At 44.0% G+C, this 22,779-nt stretch overlaps 3 protein-coding genes across 8 annotated transcripts; 2 read left to right on the top strand and 1 right to left on the bottom strand.

Moving 5' to 3' along the window:
• The first annotated feature begins 126 nt into the window (after nt 1-126).
• On the top strand, nt 127-11,548 carry polq (polymerase (DNA directed), theta). 2 transcript variants are annotated; one of them, XM_088374888.1, is made up of 36 exons: nt 127-302; nt 397-430; nt 507-808; nt 879-1,099; nt 1,195-1,371; nt 1,448-1,578; nt 1,655-1,811; nt 1,887-1,998; nt 2,070-2,271; nt 2,356-2,497; nt 2,713-2,859; nt 2,957-3,169; nt 3,244-3,386; nt 3,451-3,643; nt 3,806-3,948; nt 4,089-4,282; nt 4,525-4,649; nt 4,783-5,026; nt 5,116-6,433; nt 6,586-7,846; nt 7,941-8,072; nt 8,134-8,180; nt 8,262-8,324; nt 8,418-8,625; nt 8,684-8,877; nt 8,947-9,075; nt 9,138-9,312; nt 9,386-9,506; nt 9,611-9,711; nt 9,804-9,886; nt 9,958-10,059; nt 10,133-10,244; nt 10,361-10,485; nt 10,733-10,868; nt 10,939-11,045; nt 11,237-11,548. In XM_088374888.1, exons 1-36 carry the CDS (start codon nt 229-231, stop codon nt 11,348-11,350), a joined length of 7,482 nt encoding a protein of 2,493 aa, XP_088231014.1. In that variant the 5' UTR covers nt 127-228; the 3' UTR covers nt 11,351-11,548. The 2 variants fall into 2 exon arrangements, with proteins under 2 accessions (XP_088231014.1, XP_088231013.1); XM_088374887.1 differs by having other exon boundaries at nt 8,134-8,324.
• Nucleotides 11,519-20,910, bottom strand: uba6 (ubiquitin like modifier activating enzyme 6). Of its 4 annotated transcripts, none has more exons than XM_088374893.1 (32): nt 20,571-20,910; nt 19,397-19,491; nt 19,137-19,231; nt 18,707-18,735; nt 18,342-18,436; nt 18,151-18,262; nt 17,999-18,079; nt 17,781-17,903; nt 17,512-17,635; nt 17,332-17,435; nt 17,170-17,232; nt 16,989-17,065; nt 16,835-16,901; nt 16,609-16,752; nt 16,383-16,529; nt 16,217-16,297; nt 16,037-16,114; nt 15,539-15,720; nt 15,282-15,387; nt 15,103-15,192; nt 14,922-15,002; nt 14,702-14,830; nt 14,537-14,588; nt 14,397-14,460; nt 14,247-14,316; nt 14,082-14,153; nt 13,876-13,999; nt 13,614-13,807; nt 13,352-13,479; nt 13,060-13,147; nt 12,906-13,000; nt 11,519-12,564 (listed from the first exon to the last, which is right to left on the bottom strand). In XM_088374893.1, exons 2-32 carry the CDS (start codon nt 19,435-19,437, stop codon nt 12,423-12,425), a joined length of 3,078 nt encoding a protein of 1,025 aa, XP_088231019.1. In that variant the 5' UTR covers nt 19,438-19,491; nt 20,571-20,910; the 3' UTR covers nt 11,519-12,422. The 4 variants fall into 4 exon arrangements, with proteins under 4 accessions (XP_088231019.1, XP_088231015.1, XP_088231018.1 ...); XM_088374889.1 differs by lacking the exon at nt 20,571-20,910 and adding an exon at nt 19,937-20,013; XM_088374892.1 differs by lacking the exon at nt 20,571-20,910 and adding an exon at nt 19,684-19,882.
• grhprb (glyoxylate reductase/hydroxypyruvate reductase b) lies at nt 20,027-22,776 on the top strand. 2 transcript variants are annotated; one of them, XM_088374902.1, is made up of 11 exons: nt 20,027-20,098; nt 20,577-20,659; nt 20,723-20,898; nt 21,239-21,372; nt 21,452-21,524; nt 21,602-21,718; nt 21,783-21,871; nt 21,953-22,057; nt 22,144-22,279; nt 22,362-22,492; nt 22,631-22,776. In XM_088374902.1, exons 3-11 carry the CDS (start codon nt 20,726-20,728, stop codon nt 22,750-22,752), a joined length of 1,080 nt encoding a protein of 359 aa, XP_088231028.1. In that variant the 5' UTR covers nt 20,027-20,098; nt 20,577-20,659; nt 20,723-20,725; the 3' UTR covers nt 22,753-22,776. The 2 variants fall into 2 exon arrangements, with proteins under 2 accessions (XP_088231028.1, XP_088231029.1); XM_088374903.1 differs by having other exon boundaries at nt 20,046-20,098; nt 20,577-20,644.
• The last annotated feature ends 3 nt before the right edge of the window (nt 22,777-22,779 follow it).

Below are 22,779 nucleotides of genomic sequence, written 5' to 3' on the forward strand. Positions count from 1 at the left end.
TGCCAATGATTTGAGTAATAAAATGTTATCTTACTGTTGTAAGATACAGTATGCATGTCGAAATCGTGCAGGAACCTTTACGTGCGAGTCTTATTTCCCGTCGGACTATTTTCCGTGAAAGGACAAAAGAGTTGCGGCGTTGTTTATAAACCGGCAACGGAAAACAAACTGATGTCATGTTAAAAAATAACGACAATCATCAAACACGATCATCAAAATCAGCACAACATGAGTGCGCTTGGTGGTCCTCCTTTGAAAAAAAAATGCTACATGGGAATGCACAAGATCAAGAAGAAAAAGATGTAAGTTTTCTTTTGGAGCTTTTAAAAAAATATGTAAAATGATTACAAGCGTTTATGGAGATATGTGATAACTTTTTCCGATCCGATTTACCAGCGATGATCCAGCTCACAGTCACAATGGCACAATGGTGAGTTGCACATGAGTATACTGTATTTATATTCTGTATCTTCTCTCACAAGAGGTCTCTTGATTCCATCCTGTAGGGTGTTGCAGTCGGAGAGTCCACGCTGGCTCTTGATGCCGAGATCCTGCAAGTGGACGACCCTGGAAATAATGCATCTGATGCGCAGAAAAAGGCACGCGTTTCTGAAGACGAGGAACTTTTCAGCATTCGGGAAAATAACTGGGAAAAAAATGGCAAAGACCTCGCTCAGCGACTTCTCTTCAGTGAGGACTTGGCGGAATCACCGCCTGCAGGGTGTCAGAAGAGCAACAATTTAGCAGCAACTTTTGCATGCCGCAAAAAATATACAAAACGTCACCGAGGGGCTGACACATCCACTTTGTGAGTCTTAACTTGCACTCATCTCATATATAAGCTTTTTACTGGTGATGTCTTATTATTTGTATTTCAGAAGGCGGAAGCGTGTGTATAAAAGGAAAAAAAAGGGACATGAGAATGCAGGTCCATCTCATTATGTTTCTGGGGACCACATCTTGTTCAGTCCCACGCGCATGGCTGCTGCTGTGAAGAGGTCCAAACTGCAGCAATCATCACAGAATCAGTCCATCTCTGTGCTGACGATTCCCAGCGGCTTAGAGCAGTGTACTTTCAGTGACACCTTACATCAGCCGGGTAAAACATCCTAAGATCAACATGATGGATTTTTTTGTTTTGTGTGAACTCCTCCCATTTTACTGAGATTTCTTTTTCTGCTCTCAACTGCATAGGCTTGGCTTTGTGTGTTCCTGAGTCACAATCAGACAAGCTGTTGTTATCCAATTGGGGTTTACCCAACCCAGTCTTGAAGTGTTACAACAAACATGGAGTAACCCGCATGTTTGACTGGCAGGCTCAATGCCTCAGCCTTGGTCAAGTTCTGCAGGGAGGTAACCTGGTCTACTCTGGTAAGACTTCTGCTGCGTTAAAACAAGTCACTTTAAAGATTTCTTTTTTAAAAAATGTATTCTTCTCATTTTATAGCTCCTACTAGTGCTGGAAAGACTATGGTGTCGGAGTTGCTGATCCTGAAGCGTGTGTTGGAGACGAAAAGAAAAGCTCTCTTGATTTTGCCGTTTGTTTCTGTGGCCAAAGAGAAGATGCACTACCTTCAGGTGAAGAGTGGGAGGCAAATTATGCAAAATGATGCTCTTGTGTCAATGTTGTTCAAACAGTTCTGTGGCCTCTCAGAGCGTATTTCAAGAAGCTGGCGTGCGAGTGGATGGCTTCATGGGAAGCACATCAGCTGCCGGTGGTTTTGCCGCTGTGGACGTGGCTGTCTGCACCATAGAGAAGGCCAACTCTCTCATTAACAGACTAATAGAAGAAGGCAACATGGCTTTGTTAGGTAATACAGCTGTAAAAGCCAGTTTGCAAGTGGTGATCATGTGTGACTTTTCCGGGTTTATATTTGTGCCTCAAGGTATGGTCGTGGTGGATGAGTTGCACATGGTTGGAGATTCCGGAAGAGGATATCTACTTGAACTTCTCTTGACCAAAATTCGCTACGTTGCGCAGAAGCTAAATTCAGCTGGGTTTGTGTCTTCTGTGCGTGAGTGTGTTTGGGTGCATTCTTTTATTTCAGACAGATTTCCTGTTTTGATAGGTCGCTTTCTGAAGGGGTGCAGATCGTAGGTATGAGTGCCACGTTGCCCAATTTATCCCTCCTGGCCAATTGGTTAGGCGCAGAGCTTTACCAGACCGACTACAGACCGGTGCCCTTGCAGGAGCATCTGAAAGTGGGCTGCAACATCTACGACAAGAGCCTCACTGTGGTTCGAAAGTTCACTCCAGCACTGCCGACAAAGGTAAATGATAGTGAGTGTAGGTTAATGTGTGACTCGATTAAAAACAAAAAACTTTTTAATCGTTGATGCTGTTCGTTCTTTAAGGGCGATGATGAGCACATTATCAGTTTGTGTTATGAAACGGTGCGGGAGGGACATTCCGTGTTGCTGTTCTGCCCCTCCAAGAACTGGTGTGAGAAACTGGCCGACAGTATCGCCAGAGAGTTCTACAACCTCAAACATACCGGTTGGTTTGTTCATGGTTCACACAAAATCGATGTCCTCTCAACGGGTGTTTAATTGCCGCCAAAAGCCACAAAATGGCAGCGGCCCACTTGTGTTTGAATTAATTTATTCCCTCAATTTATGTCAACGTATAGTTTCTCAGCAAATAATATAGGCTAGTTTAGAAACTGCAAATATGCAAATTTTCACTGTATTACTTACATAAATGTATTTCAGAACGTGACGGCGATTCAGACCTCCGAGCAGTGTGCTTGGATCAGGAGGGCTTGGTGGATGTCATAGCCCAGTTGAGTCGGACTCCAGCAGGATTGGATCCTACTCTGAAGCGCTCTGTGCCGTGGGGAGTGGCCTTTCACCATGCTGGTAAATACACAACCAGTTAAAAAAGAAAACACGACTGGACCAAAAATTAAAATCTCCTCTGCTGAGTGGGAATACAAACGGGAACGGGTCTCTGCAGGTTTGACTTTTGACGAACGTGACGTGTTGGAGGGAGCTTTCCGTCAGGGCACGGTCAGGGTCTTGGCCGCCACCTCCACTCTCTCGTCAGGGGTCAACCTCCCTGCCCGCAGGGTCATCATTCGAACCCCGACCTTTAATGGACACCTGCTGGATCCACTCACATACAAACAGATGGCTGGACGTGCAGGGAGGAAAGGAGTGGACACAACGGGTATGAAAGTATTTGGACAACACCCCAAAAGACAATCACCTTTTGTTGAATCATGAGTGTTTCCCTCAATCCAGGTGAGAGTGTGCTGGTGTGTAAGGAGGCGGAGCGTCAGAAAGGTATTAGTCTCCTCAGAGGTCATCTTCAGCCAATCAAGAGCTGCTTGGTCAGAAGGGAGGGCGAAGGTGTCAACACCAGCATGCTGCGAGCCATTCTGGAGGTCCGATCGTCACGCAATGTCGCTACATCTTTGTCATATTATTACATCATGCCTAACTTTACAGATCATCGTGGGGGGAGTCGCTCGCACGCCTCAGGATGTGAGGTTGTATGCTTCATGTTCACTTCTGGCTGCCAGCATGAAATGCAACAGCAAAGAGGAGTGTGAGGAAGAGAGCAATAATAAGGGGGCAATTGAGGCCTGTGTCGAATGGCTCATGGAGAATGAATTTATCAATGTCCAAAAGGAAGGTGAAGGTCAGTTGTGTTCAAAAGTGTTTTTCTTAACCAGATGTTTTGGTTCAGTAATAGGAGATTGAGAAGTCATTATAGCATAGTCAAAAGAACAAAAAATTTGTCTTTTTGGCTTCCTTAGCTGTATTGTAAATAAATCCTTTTTATCCACTGATGCATTTCCAGAGGAGCAATACTGTCCCACACAACTCGGCGCTGCCACTATGTCGTCCTCCCTCTCTCCTTCTGAGGCACTAGGAATATTTGCAGATCTACAGCGGGCTATGAAGGGCTTTGTGCTGGAAAATGACCTGCACCTTCTCTATCTGGTATTGATTATAATACGTTTTCCCAACCCACTTTATACCAATAAATGCACAACTGAGAATCCCTTAACATCTTCTCAAGCGTATTACATATTTCAAACGTAAATGTATCAATGTTTTTAATTGCAAACTTACCCCACCAGATCACTCCATTGTATGCGGAGTGGACTACAATAGATTGGTATCAGTTCTTCTGTCTGTGGGAGCAGCTTTCCTCATCGATGAAGCGGGTGGCCGAGTTGGTGGGCATCCAGGAAGGGTTCCTGGCTCGCTCTGTCGGGGGGAAACTTGTCGCCAAGACTGAAAAGCAGCGCAGACAAATGGCAATTCATAAAAGGTATTACATTTAAAGACGCAAGCTATGATTACAAGATGCACTGATTGATGGAATGCAGAAGCGCAAAGTTAGCTTAAAGCTAATACATTCTTCTTTAGGAGAAAATTGCAAAGTTAAGATAGTCTCCAAATTGTGGATGCTTACTGATTGTCAAAACCAAATTTATATCCACTGACACTCATTTAAAAGCCGTTTCCATGAATAAAAAAAAAAAAACTTCAGTTTTTTGGTATCCTTTTCAGGTTCTTCACCACACTCGTCCTGCAGGATCTAGTGAACGAGGTACCTTTGGGAGCAGTGGCCTCAAAATATAGCTGCAATCGCGGGCAGTTGCAGTCTCTTCAACAGTCTGCTGCCACATATGCAGGTACTCATGAATGGATGAGAAAATATGAAAATACTGGATATAAATTGTTTTGTCAAATTCTGTTCCGTCAAGATGTTTAAATCTCCCAAAAGGCATAACATTATTTTTAACGGCTGCTTTATTCATCCCTCAGGTATGGTGACAATGTTCTGCAGGCGTCTGGGATGGGGCAACATGGAGCTGCTGCTGTCACAGTACCAGACCAGACTGAGCTTCGGCGTCCAGCGTGAGCTCGTGGACTTGGTAAGGGTTTCCCTTCTGACTGCGACAAGGGCACGAGCGTTCTATGCACAAGGCTTGACCACTGTTGCTGAGCTAGCCATGGCTTCGGTAGCGGATGTGGAGAAAGCACTGAGGAACGCTGTCCCGTTTAAGAGGTAGGATGGTTTACTTGTGGAAAAATGGGTACGAAGCACGGTTCACAAAAAGAAAAACAGGTCTGTTGAGCCTTACTGTCTTTTCTCAGCTCCAAGCGTGCAGTGGATGAGAGCGAAGTGGAGGCTGTGGAGCGAAGGAACCTTCGTTGCGTGTGGGCGACTGGCGGGCGGGCTCTGACTGAGCAGGAAGCGGCCGTTGTCATTGTGTCGGAGGCAAAGCGCCTTCTTCAGGGAGACTTGAAACTACTGGGCATTCAGTGGGACCCAGCAACGCTTCCCCATGCTTCACCCGCTGTCCAAGATCAGACTGATGGTGTTCGAAACCAACAAGAGAAAGGTGATGTTCAGCCAAATAAGATGGTGGATGCTGAACCTGAAAGAGATCACGGGAAATGCAAATCTGACATGAGTGTTATCGAGACACATCTAGAGAAGCAAAGCAAGAAAGATCAGACGATGATGGAAACATCAGGCCATGAAGTTCTTGCATGCAGTGTGAAAGAAGAAAAAAATATACAGAGAAAGGAATCCAAAAATGGTGAATCAGGAACTGAAGATAATCTGGAAAAAAGAGAGTTGAGAAACCAGGAGGTGAAATCAGTGCAGGAAGGAGTCACAATTCAAGTTTCAGTCAGAAAGCAAAAACATCAGCCAGTTAGAAGTATAACACAGGAACTGGCTGAGATTATGTCCAGCCCGATCCTTCAACTTTCAAAACTTCCTGACCCAGATCTCCCTGTAATGCCTTTTCCTCGCTTGAGAGCACCAAGTTCTGGGTTCGAAGAAGATCCAAGCGTTCGCACAAAGACATCAGACAATGATCATGCTTCTAGGCTTGGCGTATCACCGATGAAGCCAGGGAAACTGAAGCATTCGAGGATCTTAAACAAAGTCCTTCAATCCATACAAACTGACACAAAGCAACAAGACTCGATCGGGCTGACTTCACATGCTACTGACTTTGCACCTGACCCCGCTCTAGAAGCTCTTAGCAAACCTCCTCTGGACACATCAGACTCTTCTCGTCCTTCTTCAGCCCCATTATTCTCACCTGAGACCGAGCGAGGGAGAGTGGAGGCTGCGGAGGCGGCCATGTGTTCATCTCCAGAGCTTTATGCCCGTGAGGATCGAAATGAAGAGACGTTTGGTGACAGTTTTGAATTGGACACTCAGACTGAACGGATAATTGTGCAGCCAGAATTAGAACATGCTGCTGGAAATGATGGACACGGGCGGGATTTCAATGACAGAGGTCGTATTCAAACTGAGACAATGGCAGCTATTGTGGAGCAGCGTAACAAAGACGGAGGAAGTGCGGGACTTCAAGGCCTGAACGGCAAATGCCCCCTTTTCAGTAGTTCTCTGACCGACAGCCAGATGGAGCTCATCCTTGACACCAGTCATCAGGTGAGTGACGCTATCATCATTGATTTGTTTCCACCAAGTGATACTAAAAACAAATAAATAAACTGGAACCACGATTTAACAGACTCTGAACTAACAGACAACGGCTCCTTTGAAATAAATGGTAGCTAAGAGGGGTTGTGATGTTTCCGCAGAATTCTGCTGACAATAATGTGCCTGACGGTAATTCCGGTACTACTGCTGCTGTGGAGGAACCAAACAGAAGCAGCAGCTTCTTGTTCGACAGCCTGTATGAGAACTCTCCGCACCAAACGGACCAGGCTGGATCAGCTGACAGGGAGCAGGTCAGCCAGGAAGTGAGAGGCATCCACCCTCGATTGTCCTCCAAGGGGAAACGTCACAGCGAGCTCCTCGTCACCCAGGAGGCTGAGAAGCATGAAGCGATCCAGTGGGGTGAGTCTTTTTTCAATCTCTCGGAGTGGGGCAACTCTTTACTAGTGGGTGAGCATTTTCTGGAGAGGCAGCAGGCCGTTCAACTGGAAAGTGACGTTCATCCTGAGGAGCACCTATCATCTGCGCAAGCTGAGCCGCAAACAAGGCTGAGTGAGGAATGCGACAAGAAGGAACAGGCAGGTGAACTCATCTCTGTACCATCAGACGATGTCATTTCAAAACAATCACCACAGAGCAACTTTTATTGCAGTCCTGGTCTGCAGGAGATCTTTGATTGCTGGCCCAGTTTTTCTGATCAACCTGTGCAAAATTGTACTTTGGCCCACATAGACAATAATAAGCAAATTCCTCCTTCAAGCAATGTAGAGACTCCTAGAAAGTCTCTTCAAGGGAGGAGAAAATGCCCAAAGCCTTTCGATACAAACCGCCAATCAGATTCTGTTCAGCCTGAAGCACCAAGAGAAACACCAGAGAGACCAGGTTCTGCTGGTGACTTGATACCCCCCACTCAGGAGACACCACCCGTGACGCCCAGAATAAAGCTAACCACTACATCTATCCACTCACCTCTCTCCGTCCCACCACTCAAGCAATCGACACCCTTGGGAATCCTGCCTGGGAAACCTGCAAAATGTCAAAAGAGTGATTTACCAGAAGCTTTTTCTAAATCCAAAAGTATTACACGGGAATCACAGCAACTCACTAAGGGAGCATCCGGATCCCGACCCCAGTCTCCCGCAGACCCGAACCCACATCTCTCTCCTGACGAAGCCTCGTCCGACTCCTACGAGGGCTTCTCTCTGCAGCTCTCCCAGGATGACGCGCTCTCCCCCAGCAACTGTAACGTGTTCTCCATCATCGACGTTTCAAGTGACAAGCGCCTTTTTGAGACGTTTATCAAGGAGTGGAAAACTAAAGAATGCTTTTCTCTGGCTTTGGCCTGTGAAAAAGTTGCACACCAGCAGGAGCCCAAAGAGGATGTAAGAGGGAAACGTAAGCGAGGTAATCAATGCAGGTTTTTTGTTTTTTTGCATTTGCTGGGAAATGTGTGTTCCATAAGTCCAGTCAGAGCACAGTTTGCCCGTTGTGTAAACAGAACAAGAGAAGCTCCATGATTCTGATGGTTTTCCTGTAAGAGGCAATGATGGACTGCTGCTAATTGGACTGTCTGTCTGCTGGGGAGCGAGAGATGCATTCTATATATCCTTTCAGCGAAACCAGAACAAAGGTACACACACGCACACACACTCACACGGGATTGAGGTCATCCAGTTTTCATTCCTTCTCAGGTTTGAGTTTAAGTCTCGCCCCACCGGATCTGGATGACAGTTTGCCAGTGGGTGAGAGGCTGGAGCATGTGAAGGCTCTTCTCAGCCGACCTTCAGCTGGCGCCGTTGTTGCGTATGACATCATACAGGTATACAAGAAGCTGGTGTTGAGCTGCGGCATCACCTTGGAGGGAAACTGTGAAGACCCTAAGGTAAGACTACAGATATTTGGGTGGGGAGTGGCATCCTCAACGGGAGTAAACAAAAAACATTTGCGTTCTTTCTATTCTGATGTTTTTCTCCAGGTGGCATGCTGGTTGATAGACCCGAGCACTGACGAGAGGACTCTGGCCAATATGATCACTGTCTACTGTCCGGAAGAGATCCCTCTTTTGGACGGACTCGGGAATGCTCATGCCTACTGTCCCCGCGTAAGGGCGGCCACCTCCAGTGTGCTCATACACACTGTTATGGACCATCTCAGAACTATTCTCCACAAAGACGGCATGCTTGGTAAGACTGGTTAAGATGTAATAATCTATGAAAAACTCACATGTTCTTTCCTGTCCAGAATCCTTTCGGAGCGTGGAGATGCCTTCGCAGGTGTGTCTGGCTTTGCTGGAACTCAACGGAGTGGGCTTCAGTGTCGAGGAGTGTGAGAGACAAAAGCATGTGATGCAAGCTAAACTAGCAGCGCTAGAATCACAAGCGTACGATCTGGCGGGCCATACCTTCTCCCTTACTTGTATCGACGACATAGCGCAGGTCAGATGGTGTTTGATCCCACATCTGGAAGGTGCCATTGAAATTGAAATCGTGCATGTCCTTTTGTAGATTCTGTTCTTCGAGCTGCATCTGCCTCCAAACGGTGACGTGACCCCGTCGAAGACCAAGAAAACCCTGGGATACACCCGCAGAGGTGGAGGCAGAGTTCGACTCGGGAAGCAGTTCAGCACAACTAAGGTGAACCCGTACCCCAAAAAAAGCTTTACAAGAGTCCCTCTAAACTCAACTGCTCTTTTCAGGATGTTCTGGAGAAGCTTCGTCCTCTACATCCGCTCCCAGGCGTGATTCTGGAGTGGAGGAGGATCACCAACGCTTTGACGAAAGTGGTGTTCCCGCTGCAGAGGGAGAAGCAGTATCACACTACACTGGCCATGGATAGAATCTACCCCGTAGCTCAGACGCACACGGCTACAGGTCCACACGTCACGCCTGTCACTGCATCTGGATCATCATAGAAAATCTATATTCTTTTTTTCTATTGATTTAGGTCGAGTGAGCTTTAAAGAGCCTAATATACAGAACGTGCCCAAAGACTTTGACATTGACATGCCCACTGTGGTGGGAGAGAGCCCGCCTTCACAAGATGGACTCTCCAAGAGCAAATATGGGTATGTCACATTTCAAAATAAGACCCAACAATTAAATTGAAATGGCGGTGTCGTAGAATGCAGTTTTTAAAGTGCAAAGGTTATAAGAAAATGTTATGCTGCAGAAGGAAGAGACGTTCTCTGGCTCCGTCAGTTCCCAGTGATGCTGCCAATCGAGGCCCGTCTTTCTCCGTCAGCATGAGACACGCTTTTGTGCCTTTCTCAGGTCCGTGATGCTATTCTATCTACGTGGTGCCTTTTGACCTACGATTTTTTTCTTGACTCACATTTGTTGTGATCACCTTTGTTTTGCTGCAGGTGGGATGATATTGGCCGTCGATTACTCCCAGCTGGAGTTGAGGGTGCTGGCTCACCTGTCCAAAGATCAACGTCTGCTGCAGGTCTGGACCGAGGCACATTGTCAACTCTTGAGAGAAGCAGAAATAAATTATTGTGGGTGTGTCTATGCTAGGTGTTGAATGGGGGGGCCGACGTGTTTCGCTGTATCGCCGCCGAATGGAAAAGCGTCGACCCGGACGCTGTCAACGACAACCTCAGACAGCAAGCCAAACAGGTGCTTCAGCGCTTACATGTGACAACGTGTCCAAATCACTCAACCTTCATGTCTGTTTTTTTTCATAACCCAGATTTGCTACGGCATCATTTACGGGATGGGGGCCAAGTCTTTAGGAGAGCAGATGGAGGTGGAGGAGAACGATGCCGCCTGCTATATCGAGAGTTTCAAGGCCAGATACAAAGGTAGGTACCATTTTATATTCTTACACTAGAGCAGAGATCATCGTTAATTCCACTTCATTTCTCGGAAAAAAAAAACATCTTGCATTGGATGTAATTAAATTGTTCTCTGCGTGTAGGGATCAATAGTTTCCTCAAAGAAACAGTGAAGAAGTGCATCAAGGATGGCTATGTTCAGACTCTAATGGGACGTCGCAGATACCTTCCTGGAATCACCAGCACAAATCCTCATGTCAAAGCACACGTATGCATTCGAGTCGAGTTTAAAAAAATATGTTCCAACCCTGTATTGTGGAAAATCTTGTTTCACACGTTAAAAGACTTTTAGCAGAAACGTTTCTAAAACTAGAATTTTCATCGAGCTGTGCTAACAACTGGATTACAAACTCAGATTAGCTCTTTTTTTTCAGTTTCTTGCATAACGAGCATCAAGATATTAACGGTGATGTTTAATTATGCATAGCCCTTGATAACTTATACCTCATATCTAGGCGGAGCGTCAAGCAGTGAACACAACTGTCCAGGGCTCAGCAGCAGACATCGTTAAACGCGCCACCATCAACATCCACAAGCGGCTGAGAAAAACATACTCGAAAGCTCCACTCTCTCACCAGCATACACACGCAGGTAACACACAACCAAACGTGCTCGCAGTCAAGACCTTATTGTCAAGGAGACACAAAACTGTCTCCTGTAGGAACAGACAGTCATTCTCGGAGAGGCGCACACTTGAGAGGAGCGTACTTTGTCCTGCAGCTCCATGATGAACTGTTCTATGAAACTGCAGAGGAGAATCTCATACAGGTAGGACCGTGTTGGAGATAACTAAATTTACACCCGTCTTAACCAACCTAAGGTACAGCTCGACTTTCAAAGGAGATCTTGTACATTTCTGTCTTTTACAAAGATATTAGTGTGATATTTAAATTGAAATGTTTTTATCGTGTCATACCTAACGATATGGTAAAGTAATTGTTTTTCCAATTGTTTTCCAGGTTGCTCAGATAGTGAAGAGAGAGATGGAGTCAGCAGTAAAACTTTATGTGAAGCTAAAAGCCAAAGTAAAGGCAGGACCAAGCTGGGGGAATTTGCAGGACTTGGATATTTAATATGCTTTTCTGTGTGGCTATTGTCTGTCATATTTATGTTTTTAATCACAGCGTAAAGAATGAAATGAGAATTAACTGGGTGAACATATCAATTTGAATGCTGTCGACTTGAGATTTTTTTTAACTGAATTATTTTAACATCTGTATCCATGACACTAAGCAATGAAATAAAATAATCATGATCACATCTTTATTGAACCACTGAATTGAGTGTCATCATTATCATCATTTCTCACTGACAGTTTTGATTTGTAATTCGGAATATTGACTGCAAATAATGATGTGAAACAGAACGTGTTTGTGTGTAGAGGTGGAACTCAACGCCAAATTACTTTTCAACAATCACTCGTCAAAACACTTGTAGAAAAGCTTTCAACAGATATGTGCAACACGTAAAGGACTTTAACTTCACAATTCATCCACACAACAAGACACCGTGTCACCAAGAAGTAAATAAATGCAACATTGACATACCAGGTAGAACAGAAATCTAGAAATAAAATCTAGAAAAATGTTGCTCTTGATTCCAGAAGTGAAGCAGTATAAAGGTGTTAACTGAAGTCCTTTTGCAACTAATTAGCAAGTGTAGAAGTGAAAGCAGCGACGACAATGATGGAACAATGCTCAGAAACACGAGTAAAACCTTTTTTTGTTACAACTGTGGCTAAAATGGTTGAAAATGACAAATAACTAGTATGTTACACCTCTAAACCAAACGCGACTGTCCTTAAATGTGGCCAAAATGACTCACAAATGAGAAAACTGCTGCTGTGTGGTGGGAGTCTGAACACTTTTTCAAAATCAGGCTTTCGTACCACAAACAAAAAAGGAGTCTTAAGGCATCAGCATATCTGTCCAACTTATCGTCAGAGTAAAAAAAAAAAAAAAAACAGAAACGAGAACATACTGTATGTACACAAATACAGTTAAGTGCTACCCGGGGACCTTCATGTTCTGGTTGGATCAGATGCATGAAAACCAGGAACCATAACTGAGGGAGAGCGCTGTGTACAGCGACCACTTCCCAGTTATTCCGACAATGTACATGAAGGATACAGGAAGCGGGATGTCGTCAAGGCATGGGCTCGTCGCGGCTGAAGAAGTACCTAACAGGAGGACCGGCGAGGTCTTCTTCTTCGGCTCTCTCCGGAGCAAAAGATACCGTGAGGTCTACGTACTGTCGGCCTGCCGATGGCTTGATCAGCTTCTGCATCCTGCATGCAAAAAAAAAATAAAAATAAAAAATCTCGGGCTTGCTAACCTCAAGTGACCAAAGCCCTTAGGCACTGTGATCTCATTTTCAAGCTTGAACTTAAACTAGTTAAACTTAAAAATACTAAGCAAAGATATCTAAAAATCTCTATGTGCTAGGAGAAAAAAATAGAGCAATTTTTGAATGAGCATCAAACAATAGAATGAGGGATGCAAATAAGCCAACTCTGATTAAAATTTGCTTTCCTTAGTGCTATTTTTTAACCCAAAATGGAGACTGGCTCATTAATGTCTGATTGCCTATCAGGGCAATGAAATAACATGTTCTCAATGAAACACTCACGTCAGTTTCAGTCTCTTTGTGTGTCCTGGTATCACAGGTACATAGAGCATCTTCACACCATAGACGACCATCGTGGGTTCGATTCCATACTTCTCCTGAAATGGCGATCGTAAACATTGCAGAAATGACAGAAAATTGCAAGCGTGTTTCTCACCCTGACTGCATTTATGAAGTCAGACAAGGTGAAGTCCTCGTGGCCGCAGATAGTCCAGATGTCCCAGATGGAAAAGGAGATGTTCTCCCTGAAAGACACATGAGGATGCCACAATACTTTAATCATGAAGGTCAGAGGCAGGGTGCACACAGCATATTATTGAGGCGGAATGTGTGAAGGCGAACCATAACTGCACTGTGCTGTCGTTGAGTAAATATCTCTGGGGCCTCGAAGCTCAACATACCTCAAATTGTGGTTGGTAAGACAAAAAGATCCGGCTAGATAGTGTTACCTGATGAATGCCTGTTTGACAGGCGCTGGCTCAGTGAAGACTGCAACAGGGAGGGCTAAATTGAAAAAGCAGTTCTTCAAAGATTCAAAGCCAAAGCCTCCAACTATCTTGATCAGCTCCAGGGAAACCTAAGGCATAACAATCGAGCGTGTCAAACTACTGCATGATGTAATGGGACATGCTCGGAGTGACGATTGTCGCTACAAACGCATGATCAGAAATAGATTTTTTTATTTTTAGATATATCGAGCTATCTTCTCACCAGTCCAGCCACAGCTGCTGTTGCCGTGGCGATGGCAGGTATGATCTTGCCGGCAATGCGTTTGGTCTTGAATCTGTCGGCAGGCTCAATAGAGTACATGATGGCTCTGAGGGCGGACGCCGATGTGACAAAGTCCAAGTGGCCGTTGCTGTCGTCGTCCTTCTCAAAATCCAGCGGCGACATCCGCAACCTCTCTACACATCACATGAGAACGTACACTTGTACTGCCTTAAAAAAAAACAAGCCATTTAGCTTAAAGTACCTTCTTTAACAAAGTCGCCAGAAATGGCAAATTGTAGCTGCCCGATAGCTGCTCTCTCCTCTTCACTGCTGAGAGGCATCTTCAACTGATCCGGCTTCTTTGCCGCCTCATCTGTTTCGATGCACTGTGAAAACGGCGATGAGCAAAGATAAACAGAGCTCATCACCCGTTACAGTTAAATCTTTCGAAGTGACATTAAATCATACTTTGACAGAGGGCTGGTATTCGGGGATCTTCACATGAGACAGGATTTCAGCCACAATCTCTTCACAGAGCTCCTGAAAGAAAAGTGAAAAACGACAATGACGCAGTCTGTGTACGTGTTGCATGTGCCACGTACGTTCGTGCACGTAAATAAGTCAGCAACTGACCTCCTGGGAGTAAGGAATGTTATAAATTCCAGCAAAGAGTCGGGCCGTGCTGACAATAAAGGTAAAGTGCCTGTAGGGAAAGAAAGAAACAGTGAGGTATGATGAGCTGTGCGGTACATAAGACCAGTAATGTCAAAGCGGTTTACTCACAGGGGTTCTTTTAAGTCAAAATCAATGGGAGATGGCGGTCTTTTGGGAGACTGCCAAAATAAACCTGACAAACAGAGATAGAGGTGTGCTTTGCTGCCAAGTACATAATAGGCTTCTATGGGATTTGGTTGAAAACTTACTTCCGTCTTTTAACCTTGTATCCAGTGGGAACGCGTGCAGAAGTTGCAGGGCCTAAGTGAAGAGATCATTTCATTCAAAATTCCTTTTTTCATTTATTATGCACTAACAATATCTAATACAAGATTAGTGTCAAAAATGTCACTTTAAAAAGATAATGATCTTACCTTTCTCTTGAAATACTTTTCAAATTTAAGCCGAGCCAAGGTTATGCACTGTTCCCAACAATGGGGACGCCTGTTGAGCAGTTTAATAACTTCAAACGAGCCATCCAAACTTTCACCCGCCTGCATCCTCTGTACACAAATGTAAAGGGATCATTCTAAAAACCAATCGGGACAGAAACGCGTCACTGTGTGGAGTAGTAACAAAAGTCGGGTTTTGCACCTGTAGCACATGTTCAGCTGATTTGTGCGTCTGCCAGAAAGAGTTGTACATGGAGGGCTTCTGGACAAATGCATTCTCAAACTAGATGGGAAAGAAGAAATGAGGACAATAGTATTAGTTAACAACTAGAATATTTGGTATAATGCAGAAATGAATTCTGATGGGCTTTACGGGGGTCCACCTTGTCCCTGGCCCACTGGATGGTGTGCTCTATGACTGAAGGGAATGATTTGAGGGTGCAGAAGGGAATTTCCTCCTCCGGGGGGTCCCGCTGGTAAACAAAGTTAGGAAAAAATCATTCACTCTGTATCTTTAAGAAAAGTTGAAATTTACAGGAAGTGTGTTTGTACGTATACACACATGGCTATTGTAGGACTCGGTCAAATTTGGCACAATGATCTCGGTGTGTCCTTTAGTTCCCATTGTCCCAGAGTCCAGGAGTGCTCTCTGATTGGATACACAGCGGCTGAAAAACAGCCAAATAAACTATGTATTGAGTATTGAATGTATTGCCCATTCAAAGGTGCAATAACAATCCAAGTTATTATTATAATGAATTATTTATCACTGAGCACAATGTAATTAGTGCTTGGTGATGCAGGCTAGTTTTGACCTACCTGTCTACATATCTTCGAGCCTCCACATTGTCCAGTGCAGTGACCACCAGGTTCAGGCGTGAGTAGAAGGAGTCACTATAGGTGCTCTCTGTAGCAGGACACACCTTATCGAGGTGAGCATCCAACTGCAGGTCAGGGTTGATCCTAAGTGTGGCTTCTGCTGCTGTCGTACTCTTTGGTTTCTGAAATGAAGAAGAAAAGTATATACATATTGTACGGAGTTTGGGGTAAGTGGCTAGGACACCAATATTGACTACAATTTGTGGACATTTTAACACGGTGTGTTCATTTCAGCCAAGTATATTTACAATACAATGGTTCCGTGAGACACAAGTTCATTTTATTCCATAATCAAGCTCATAACTCAATTTAGAACTCCATATAATACATATGCATGTTTATAAATACAAATGATTTTGAAATAATATATAAATATAATAAATAATAAATAGGACTTTGAATAGAAAATGTGGAAACTAATCATAATAATCATCTCACCTGTATATGTTGTGGTCTGAAAAGAAATTGTCTATTCAGGTTGGACTTTTCGATGAGGTCTGGATCTGTGATACACACCTAAGAACAAATGTGGAATAACACATTTTCAGATGGTGAGAAAAAAAATCAATGCACGTCAGCTATGTGGTTAAAGTCAAGTAGGGAAAGTAAAGCGTCCACCTGTCCCGAGCTCTGAGCCAGTCCCACTCCGAGCAGTGCAAAGTTTTTCAGCATTTCACAGCCTATGGCACCGCAGCCCACCTGCGAGGGAGAAAAATGAGCATGCATCCCAAAATAATCTGAGTGATTGATCCAAGTTTTTTTTTAAGAGCTGGACAAAACATACCATGAAGACCCTGAGCTTGTGCAGCTCCCCGCACAACGATTTGCCAATACAAGCTCGCAGTGCATCATAACGGTCTCCCCGAGGAAGAAACTCTTCAGCAGGCAGAGACTGAAGTGGCTTTACTAGCTCAATGGCATCCAGATAAAACTACAGCATAGACAAATGAACCCAAATAAACCAGCGTCACTGTGCCAAGTGCTACTGAGATACGGACAGTATGCCCTACCCATTGCTGCAGGGGTGCAAACTTCCCTGTGATGGCTTTAAGAACCTCCTGACTGGCAAGGCCTCCCACAGCGGCCGCTAAAGGAGGAAGAGTCCCCCTCGCCGTCCTCGCCAGCCATTGCACCAACTCCGCATTCACAGGAGCCTAAACATAAGAGAGGCGGGAATAGCACATTTGATACTTCTGCAACGCAAACATGTTTGGTGGAGGGAGGGGCGGGACTTACTTTGTTCCTGAGTGTTGCATTCACTTCCTCAGTTAACACGAGTAGAGCGTCAGCATCCTGTAAACAGCTTGCGACAGAAAGTACAATCTTTCATGAATCAAGACGAAAAAGCACACACACAAAGGTGTTCCATACAAAGGCAAGTTTCGATTACCCAGTGTTAGGAAGTCTGTTGTGCTGTTCCTGAAATGTGTCCAGAGCCAACATGGCAGCATGGATCTGAAGGGGTGCCTGATGGGAAGGTGGCAAGGAAATTAAGAATGAGGCACCGCTACCCGCTACATATTTTCGATTCGCTTTTCCCCTATTAGCTGGTTTATTTTGAAATCTGTCACCTCTGGTTTACTGAAGTCTGGAGTCAAGACCTGAGGATCCCACAGCTGTCGCTCGAGTGTTTCCTAAAATGTTTTGGATAAGTTCAGAACCAACAAAAATAGATTTTTCTCATTTATTTATTTATTTATTTATTTATTTATTATTAAATGCATTTGACTCACAAATGTGTATATCTTTGGGGTTTTCACAAGGACAAAAAACCCGCCGTGTGCATACTCTTGTAGTTGGGATGTGTCTCCGATTGCAAAACTATGAGGGGAAAGGACTAATAGAAACAAAAGAACATACGTTTCTCATTTATCTTCAACATCACCATCAACATCAGAGATAAAAACAAATACCTGAAACCTGTCTTGTGGTGCCATTGAGTTCCATCATGCCATTGACTTCTCTGAAGATGACGATTTGGCCAGTCTGAAGGCCATGAGGCTGGTTGTCCAGGCAGGTGACCACACCAGGATTGTCCTGAGCACAAAACAATAAATATATAAAAGAAATTCTCCCAACAGTTTGGAGCATCAGTAGAGTACTGCTGAGCAACAATGATCAAAATCCAGCCTGGTCCTCCAAAGTCACTCTAAATAATTAGTGTCAAATTTTAACTGCTCACATGAGTGATGCTTTGGATGAAAATCTCCTTGGGTTCTTCTCCGGTGGGATCGAGCACTTCAAACTCCTCTCCGAAATCACAGAACACCCGCACACAGATGCCATATGTGTCACAGCCAACGAACTGCCGAGACAGTGTAGCTCGCGTTAACGTTTCATACAATTGTGTGATTTGCATTGGTAGAACAGTTGTTGTTGGATTGTATTTCAAAGGCTTACTCTGATGGGGGGACGTTGTGCGTGGCAAAACTCATTCACTCTCTTCTGAAGACTTAGTCTGGCTTCAGTCAGAATCACGCACTAGGAAAAAGGAAATTCAACAAACCAGTCATCATTCCATGATGTAGACCTGCATATCTTATCTAACATACCTGATACTTTTGGAGGAAGTTGAGATCAGTGTTGTCATCCAGAGCGGAGACAGATGTGTCAACATGGACATAAGGGTTCAACTCCGCAACTCGCGGGCAAACTGCCTCTGCCCTTAAGGAAAGATCGAAAAGGATGTTCAACACTGTGATGGGCGAGAAAATGTAGACGGCTTGTCTCTGGTGCTCATTACCTTTTCCGCTGGCTCAACACATCCTCTTTATGAATAAAGAAGTTGCAGCCCTGATCCCAGGTCTCACACTGCTTTGTGTCATGGAGGGTGACTGACTGTATATACAGTACACAACATTCTTATCTCTTACAGCAATTAAGAAACACTTTCAAAAGATACTGTAGATACAACCACCTATTCACACTCACATTCACATCTATTGTTCTTAAACTAACAAGGATGTTTTAGGATATGCAAGGAAGTACAAGCACAAACAGAAGATGCAAAGTCCACATAGGAGGACTTAAGCAAAGATTTGAAACTCTTGACTGACTTAACCACTACTCCCACCATGCTGCCATATTCATAATATTACCAGTGCCTACCTTCACACCAGCCAGGACAATGTTCTTTGCTGTCAAAACAAAGACGCCAATAGTCAGATCTCCATTTACTGGGTCACGTAAGAAGTAGACACAATGGACTCTTCATTATGTACACAAGCACAATTTCATGCTAAAATAAAATAACTCTTAATCATTTTATGAGGGCAGTAGAACTACACCACGTGATTATACAGCGATGCATTTGGACTATTTTCTCTCACAGTAGCAAAAAAAAAAAAATATTTGGCATAACTAGAAGGATGTAGTATTGCTCTCGGCCACTGTAAACAATAAGAGTGACAATAATGTGCATAATAATTGTAGGGCAGAATCTTTCATATAGCCATTGTATTGGCATTAACTAATACAATCTCAGCTGGTGCAGCTAATGTAGTCAATGAGTTTATGTTACTATGGTGCGATAACCTACCTATCTCTATTCCCAGCCCTCCCAATCCACTGAGAAACACAGCAGACTGGGCCATTCGGTGCATGGCACTGTCTCCCAACACATAGCGCTGGCGACTGTACAAAGGGGAAAAAATAGTTGTATAGTTATGTTTTTTTTTTTCACATGTCAGTAGTTACCTAACACATTATTCTTGGCAACTATGTAATGTCCTACTCCTTCACCGTAACTTTGAGTTAATGATGATCCCTATCAACAGTGAATAACTGGCGTTTCCTTGCCTGTAAAGAGAGTCATCTATTTCCATCGAGTCTTCGGCCATCCTGGGAGGGGGGAAAGGGTAGGAAATAAACTGCTTGAAAGATAACGATGTGACCTATTACAACACAGAAGAGTTAGCAGATGAGCAGTCACAAAATTTGCTGCTTCTAAAAAATAAAAATAAACACAGCGCACCGTGGTTGTAGCTGAATGGCTAACTACATGCCAGCTAACTGCTGTTATCGTTAAAGTGGTATTTACAAAACATTGACTTAGTGAGCAGACTATGAAAACAGCTTCCCTTTACCTGAAACAAAATACAAAATGTGTATTAAAGAATATGTTAGAAAAGCTCTATGTGAGTAGGTGCAGCTAGCTATCATGGTGCCAATGACTGGTACCGGTGACGAGCAACGTCATGGGGCATGCGTAAATTAGTTAAACGTGCAGACACACAATTCATAGAGCGTATCACTGTGGAAAGAAGCAGCAGATAAATACACAATAACACCGAGGAGAATAAGTTAAATTAGAAGGTAAAATAAATAAATCTTTCATACGTAGAGACTTGACAGTGTGCGTTAAGGAGCGGTGGCGAGTGACTGATTGTGATTGGTTAGATATTTGGAATGTTTCCGGGTTACCAAGATCACGTGATCGGAATCGCCGAACGAGCTCGTTTAAGTGTACTATTTGTGTGACAAATTTCACGCCGTTTTTTGGTACGTTTTGATCAAACACCTACTAACATTTAATTAATAGATCCTGAATTATACAACAATGGAATTTGTCTTGTTTTGCCAAAACAAAATATAACTTCTGAACATATACGCTGATTTCAAAACAAACACGTTACTTTAAATTAATCTATTAATTGGATTTCTTGATTTTTTTTAAATTGTGTGTATTTTTTTCAAATTTTACATGGTAATGATTGTTAATCCTAAACTGTCAGTACTAACGAATGTCCAGACTTCTGGAATTTGGGATCTTTCTTGTTTGAAGAAGCAAAGTTCAACAATCCAGTGAAACATTTACATCGTCCTCAGCCTCATTCAAAATGTTGATATAAGGGAGAAGCGAGTTAAATGTTGTTCTCAATAGAGTCTAATGGTGTAATAGTATGTGTGCGTGTCAAGTACAATTAGTCTAGAACATTGCTTAATAATGAAAACATAACACAATCCCCTTCACCTTCAGACTTTCGAGACATCCTCCCTCAAATCATATTGGCTTGTGACCTGCAGGCACCTCCCACTCAGCCAGAGGTCTGCACACAGCAGGTACAGAACCTCAGACAACAACCATCCCTCTGACTGTCACCTTACCTGGTTTACTCTCTGTAGGCAATGTGGTGCAGTCGCGTTGCACTTCGTCAGCTCCAGCGAGCTACTGTGAAGCCGTTGATTCTTCCTCGGGCTCCAGCAGGCTTCATACATAGGGACACGTCAACTCTTCCTCGGGTGTATGTCACCCGCCAGATCCCACCAGAGGGCCTGAGGATCCTCCACGAATCTGGACAGTGAGTGACCCAGCATCCTGTAAAATTTTTGCAATTGTATTTATATGGAATATTCCAGATGGTTGACTTTTTATACCACATAGTACCTAACCTTTAAGAATCAAACACAAAGTGCAAAGTGGAGTAAATAGTGAAGGTGGGAGGAGGTGGGGGCACTGTTTGTCACCCAGTAGGTCAGATAAGACGTGGACTAAAGGGTATCTCCACATACAGTGACTGACATACACAAAAAAATATATATATTATTTTGACTTGATTGGCTGGATTTTTACTTTTTTACATTTTTTGCATTGTACATTGATTGCAATGGAATAAATCAAGATCTGTATTTTCCCGCCAGAGTGCAGTTTGAGCTGTGGGACTCCGATGATGTCCCAGTACCAAGGAAAGAGCTTCTTCAGAAGGTCAAAGGTGTTGATGCCCTCCTCTGTGTACTGACCGAGAAGATTGATGCCGAACTGTTGGATGCTGCAGGTTTGAAGACTGCCCACGCTTAACGTAAATGATCTCAGAGACTCATACATTCATGAATGTGTGGGTTGTGCTCATGCAGGTCCCAACTTGAAGGTCCTCAGCACCATGTCTGTGGGCTTTGACCATCTCTCTCTGGAGGAGCTGAAGAGAAGGTTATTTAATACACACACATACTTGGTCTCCTGATGATCATATAGTGATCTATTAATAAAATTGCGTATCCATGCAGAGGAATCCGTGTGGGTTACACACCTGACGTTCTGACAGATGCCGTCGCCGAACTGACCGTAGCTCTGCTGTTAGCGACTTCCAGGAGGCTCATCGAGGCCACACATGAAGCCAAGACGTAATTTGCACACACACACATTTTGTCAAATACACGCATTGTAAGATAACACTTCTGGCTACAGTGGAGGTTGGGGGACTTGGAGAACTCTGTGGCTGTGCGGACATGAGCTGGCCAACAGCACCGTGGGTATTTTCGGCCTGGGGAGGATTGGTGAGAACCCGCGACAAGAAACACATCAACCTATCACAAGTATTTTTACTCATCTGACCTAATGTGTGTTTCCTGATCAAGGTGTGGCTATTGCTGAACGCTTGGCTCCCTTTAAAGTGAAAAAGTTTATCTATACAGACATGGGCCCACGGCCAGACTTGGCCAGTCAAATTAATGCAGAGTATGGTAAGAACTAGTCCGGTGCCTTTTAAGTTGCTCTTCAAAATATGGATTAATGTAATTAATGCAAATTACTTCTCCTTTTATTCTAGTGTCTTTTGATGAGCTGGCAAAGCAATCAGATTTCCTGTTAGCGTGTTGTGCTTTAACACCTGAAACAAATAAGATCTGCAACAAGAACCTTTTCTCCAAGATGAAAACAAACTCCATCTTCATCAACACAAGCAGGTAAAATAAGAACACACATCTAATACTAGAAATGCTTCAGTCAAGCTGGTTAGCAAGGAAGGCCTCGCTTGACCCTTTTCAGAGGTGGCGTGGTGAATCAAGAGGACCTGTATGAGGCACTGGCCACGAATCAAATCGCTGGCGCTGGACTCGATGTGACTGTCCCTGAGCCCCTACCCACTGACCATCCACTCTTTACCCTCAAAAACTGTGGTAAGGTTTTTAGAAATGTTCATAGTTGTCTCGGGCCACAACTATTGTCGTGCTGCATATACCGTGAGAGTTTATCAATTGTGCCAGGAGTGAATGCCTTTTTTTCCATAAACAGAATCTTGTTTGCTCCTCCCACAGTGATTTTGCCACACATCGCCAGTGCCTCCTACAGTACCCGCAACTCCATGTCCAGCCTGGCAGCAAACAACCTCCTACTCGGCCTCCGCGGTGAACCAATGATCAAAGAGATAAAACTGTGAGCGAGAACTAGCAAAAAACAAAAATCA

The sequence above is a fragment of the Syngnathus floridae genome, chromosome 4 (assembly GCF_059516105.1).
Source record: "Syngnathus floridae isolate MCC-2025c chromosome 4, RoL_Sflo_1.0, whole genome shotgun sequence".
Lineage (NCBI taxonomy): Eukaryota > Metazoa > Chordata > Actinopteri > Syngnathiformes > Syngnathidae > Syngnathus > Syngnathus floridae.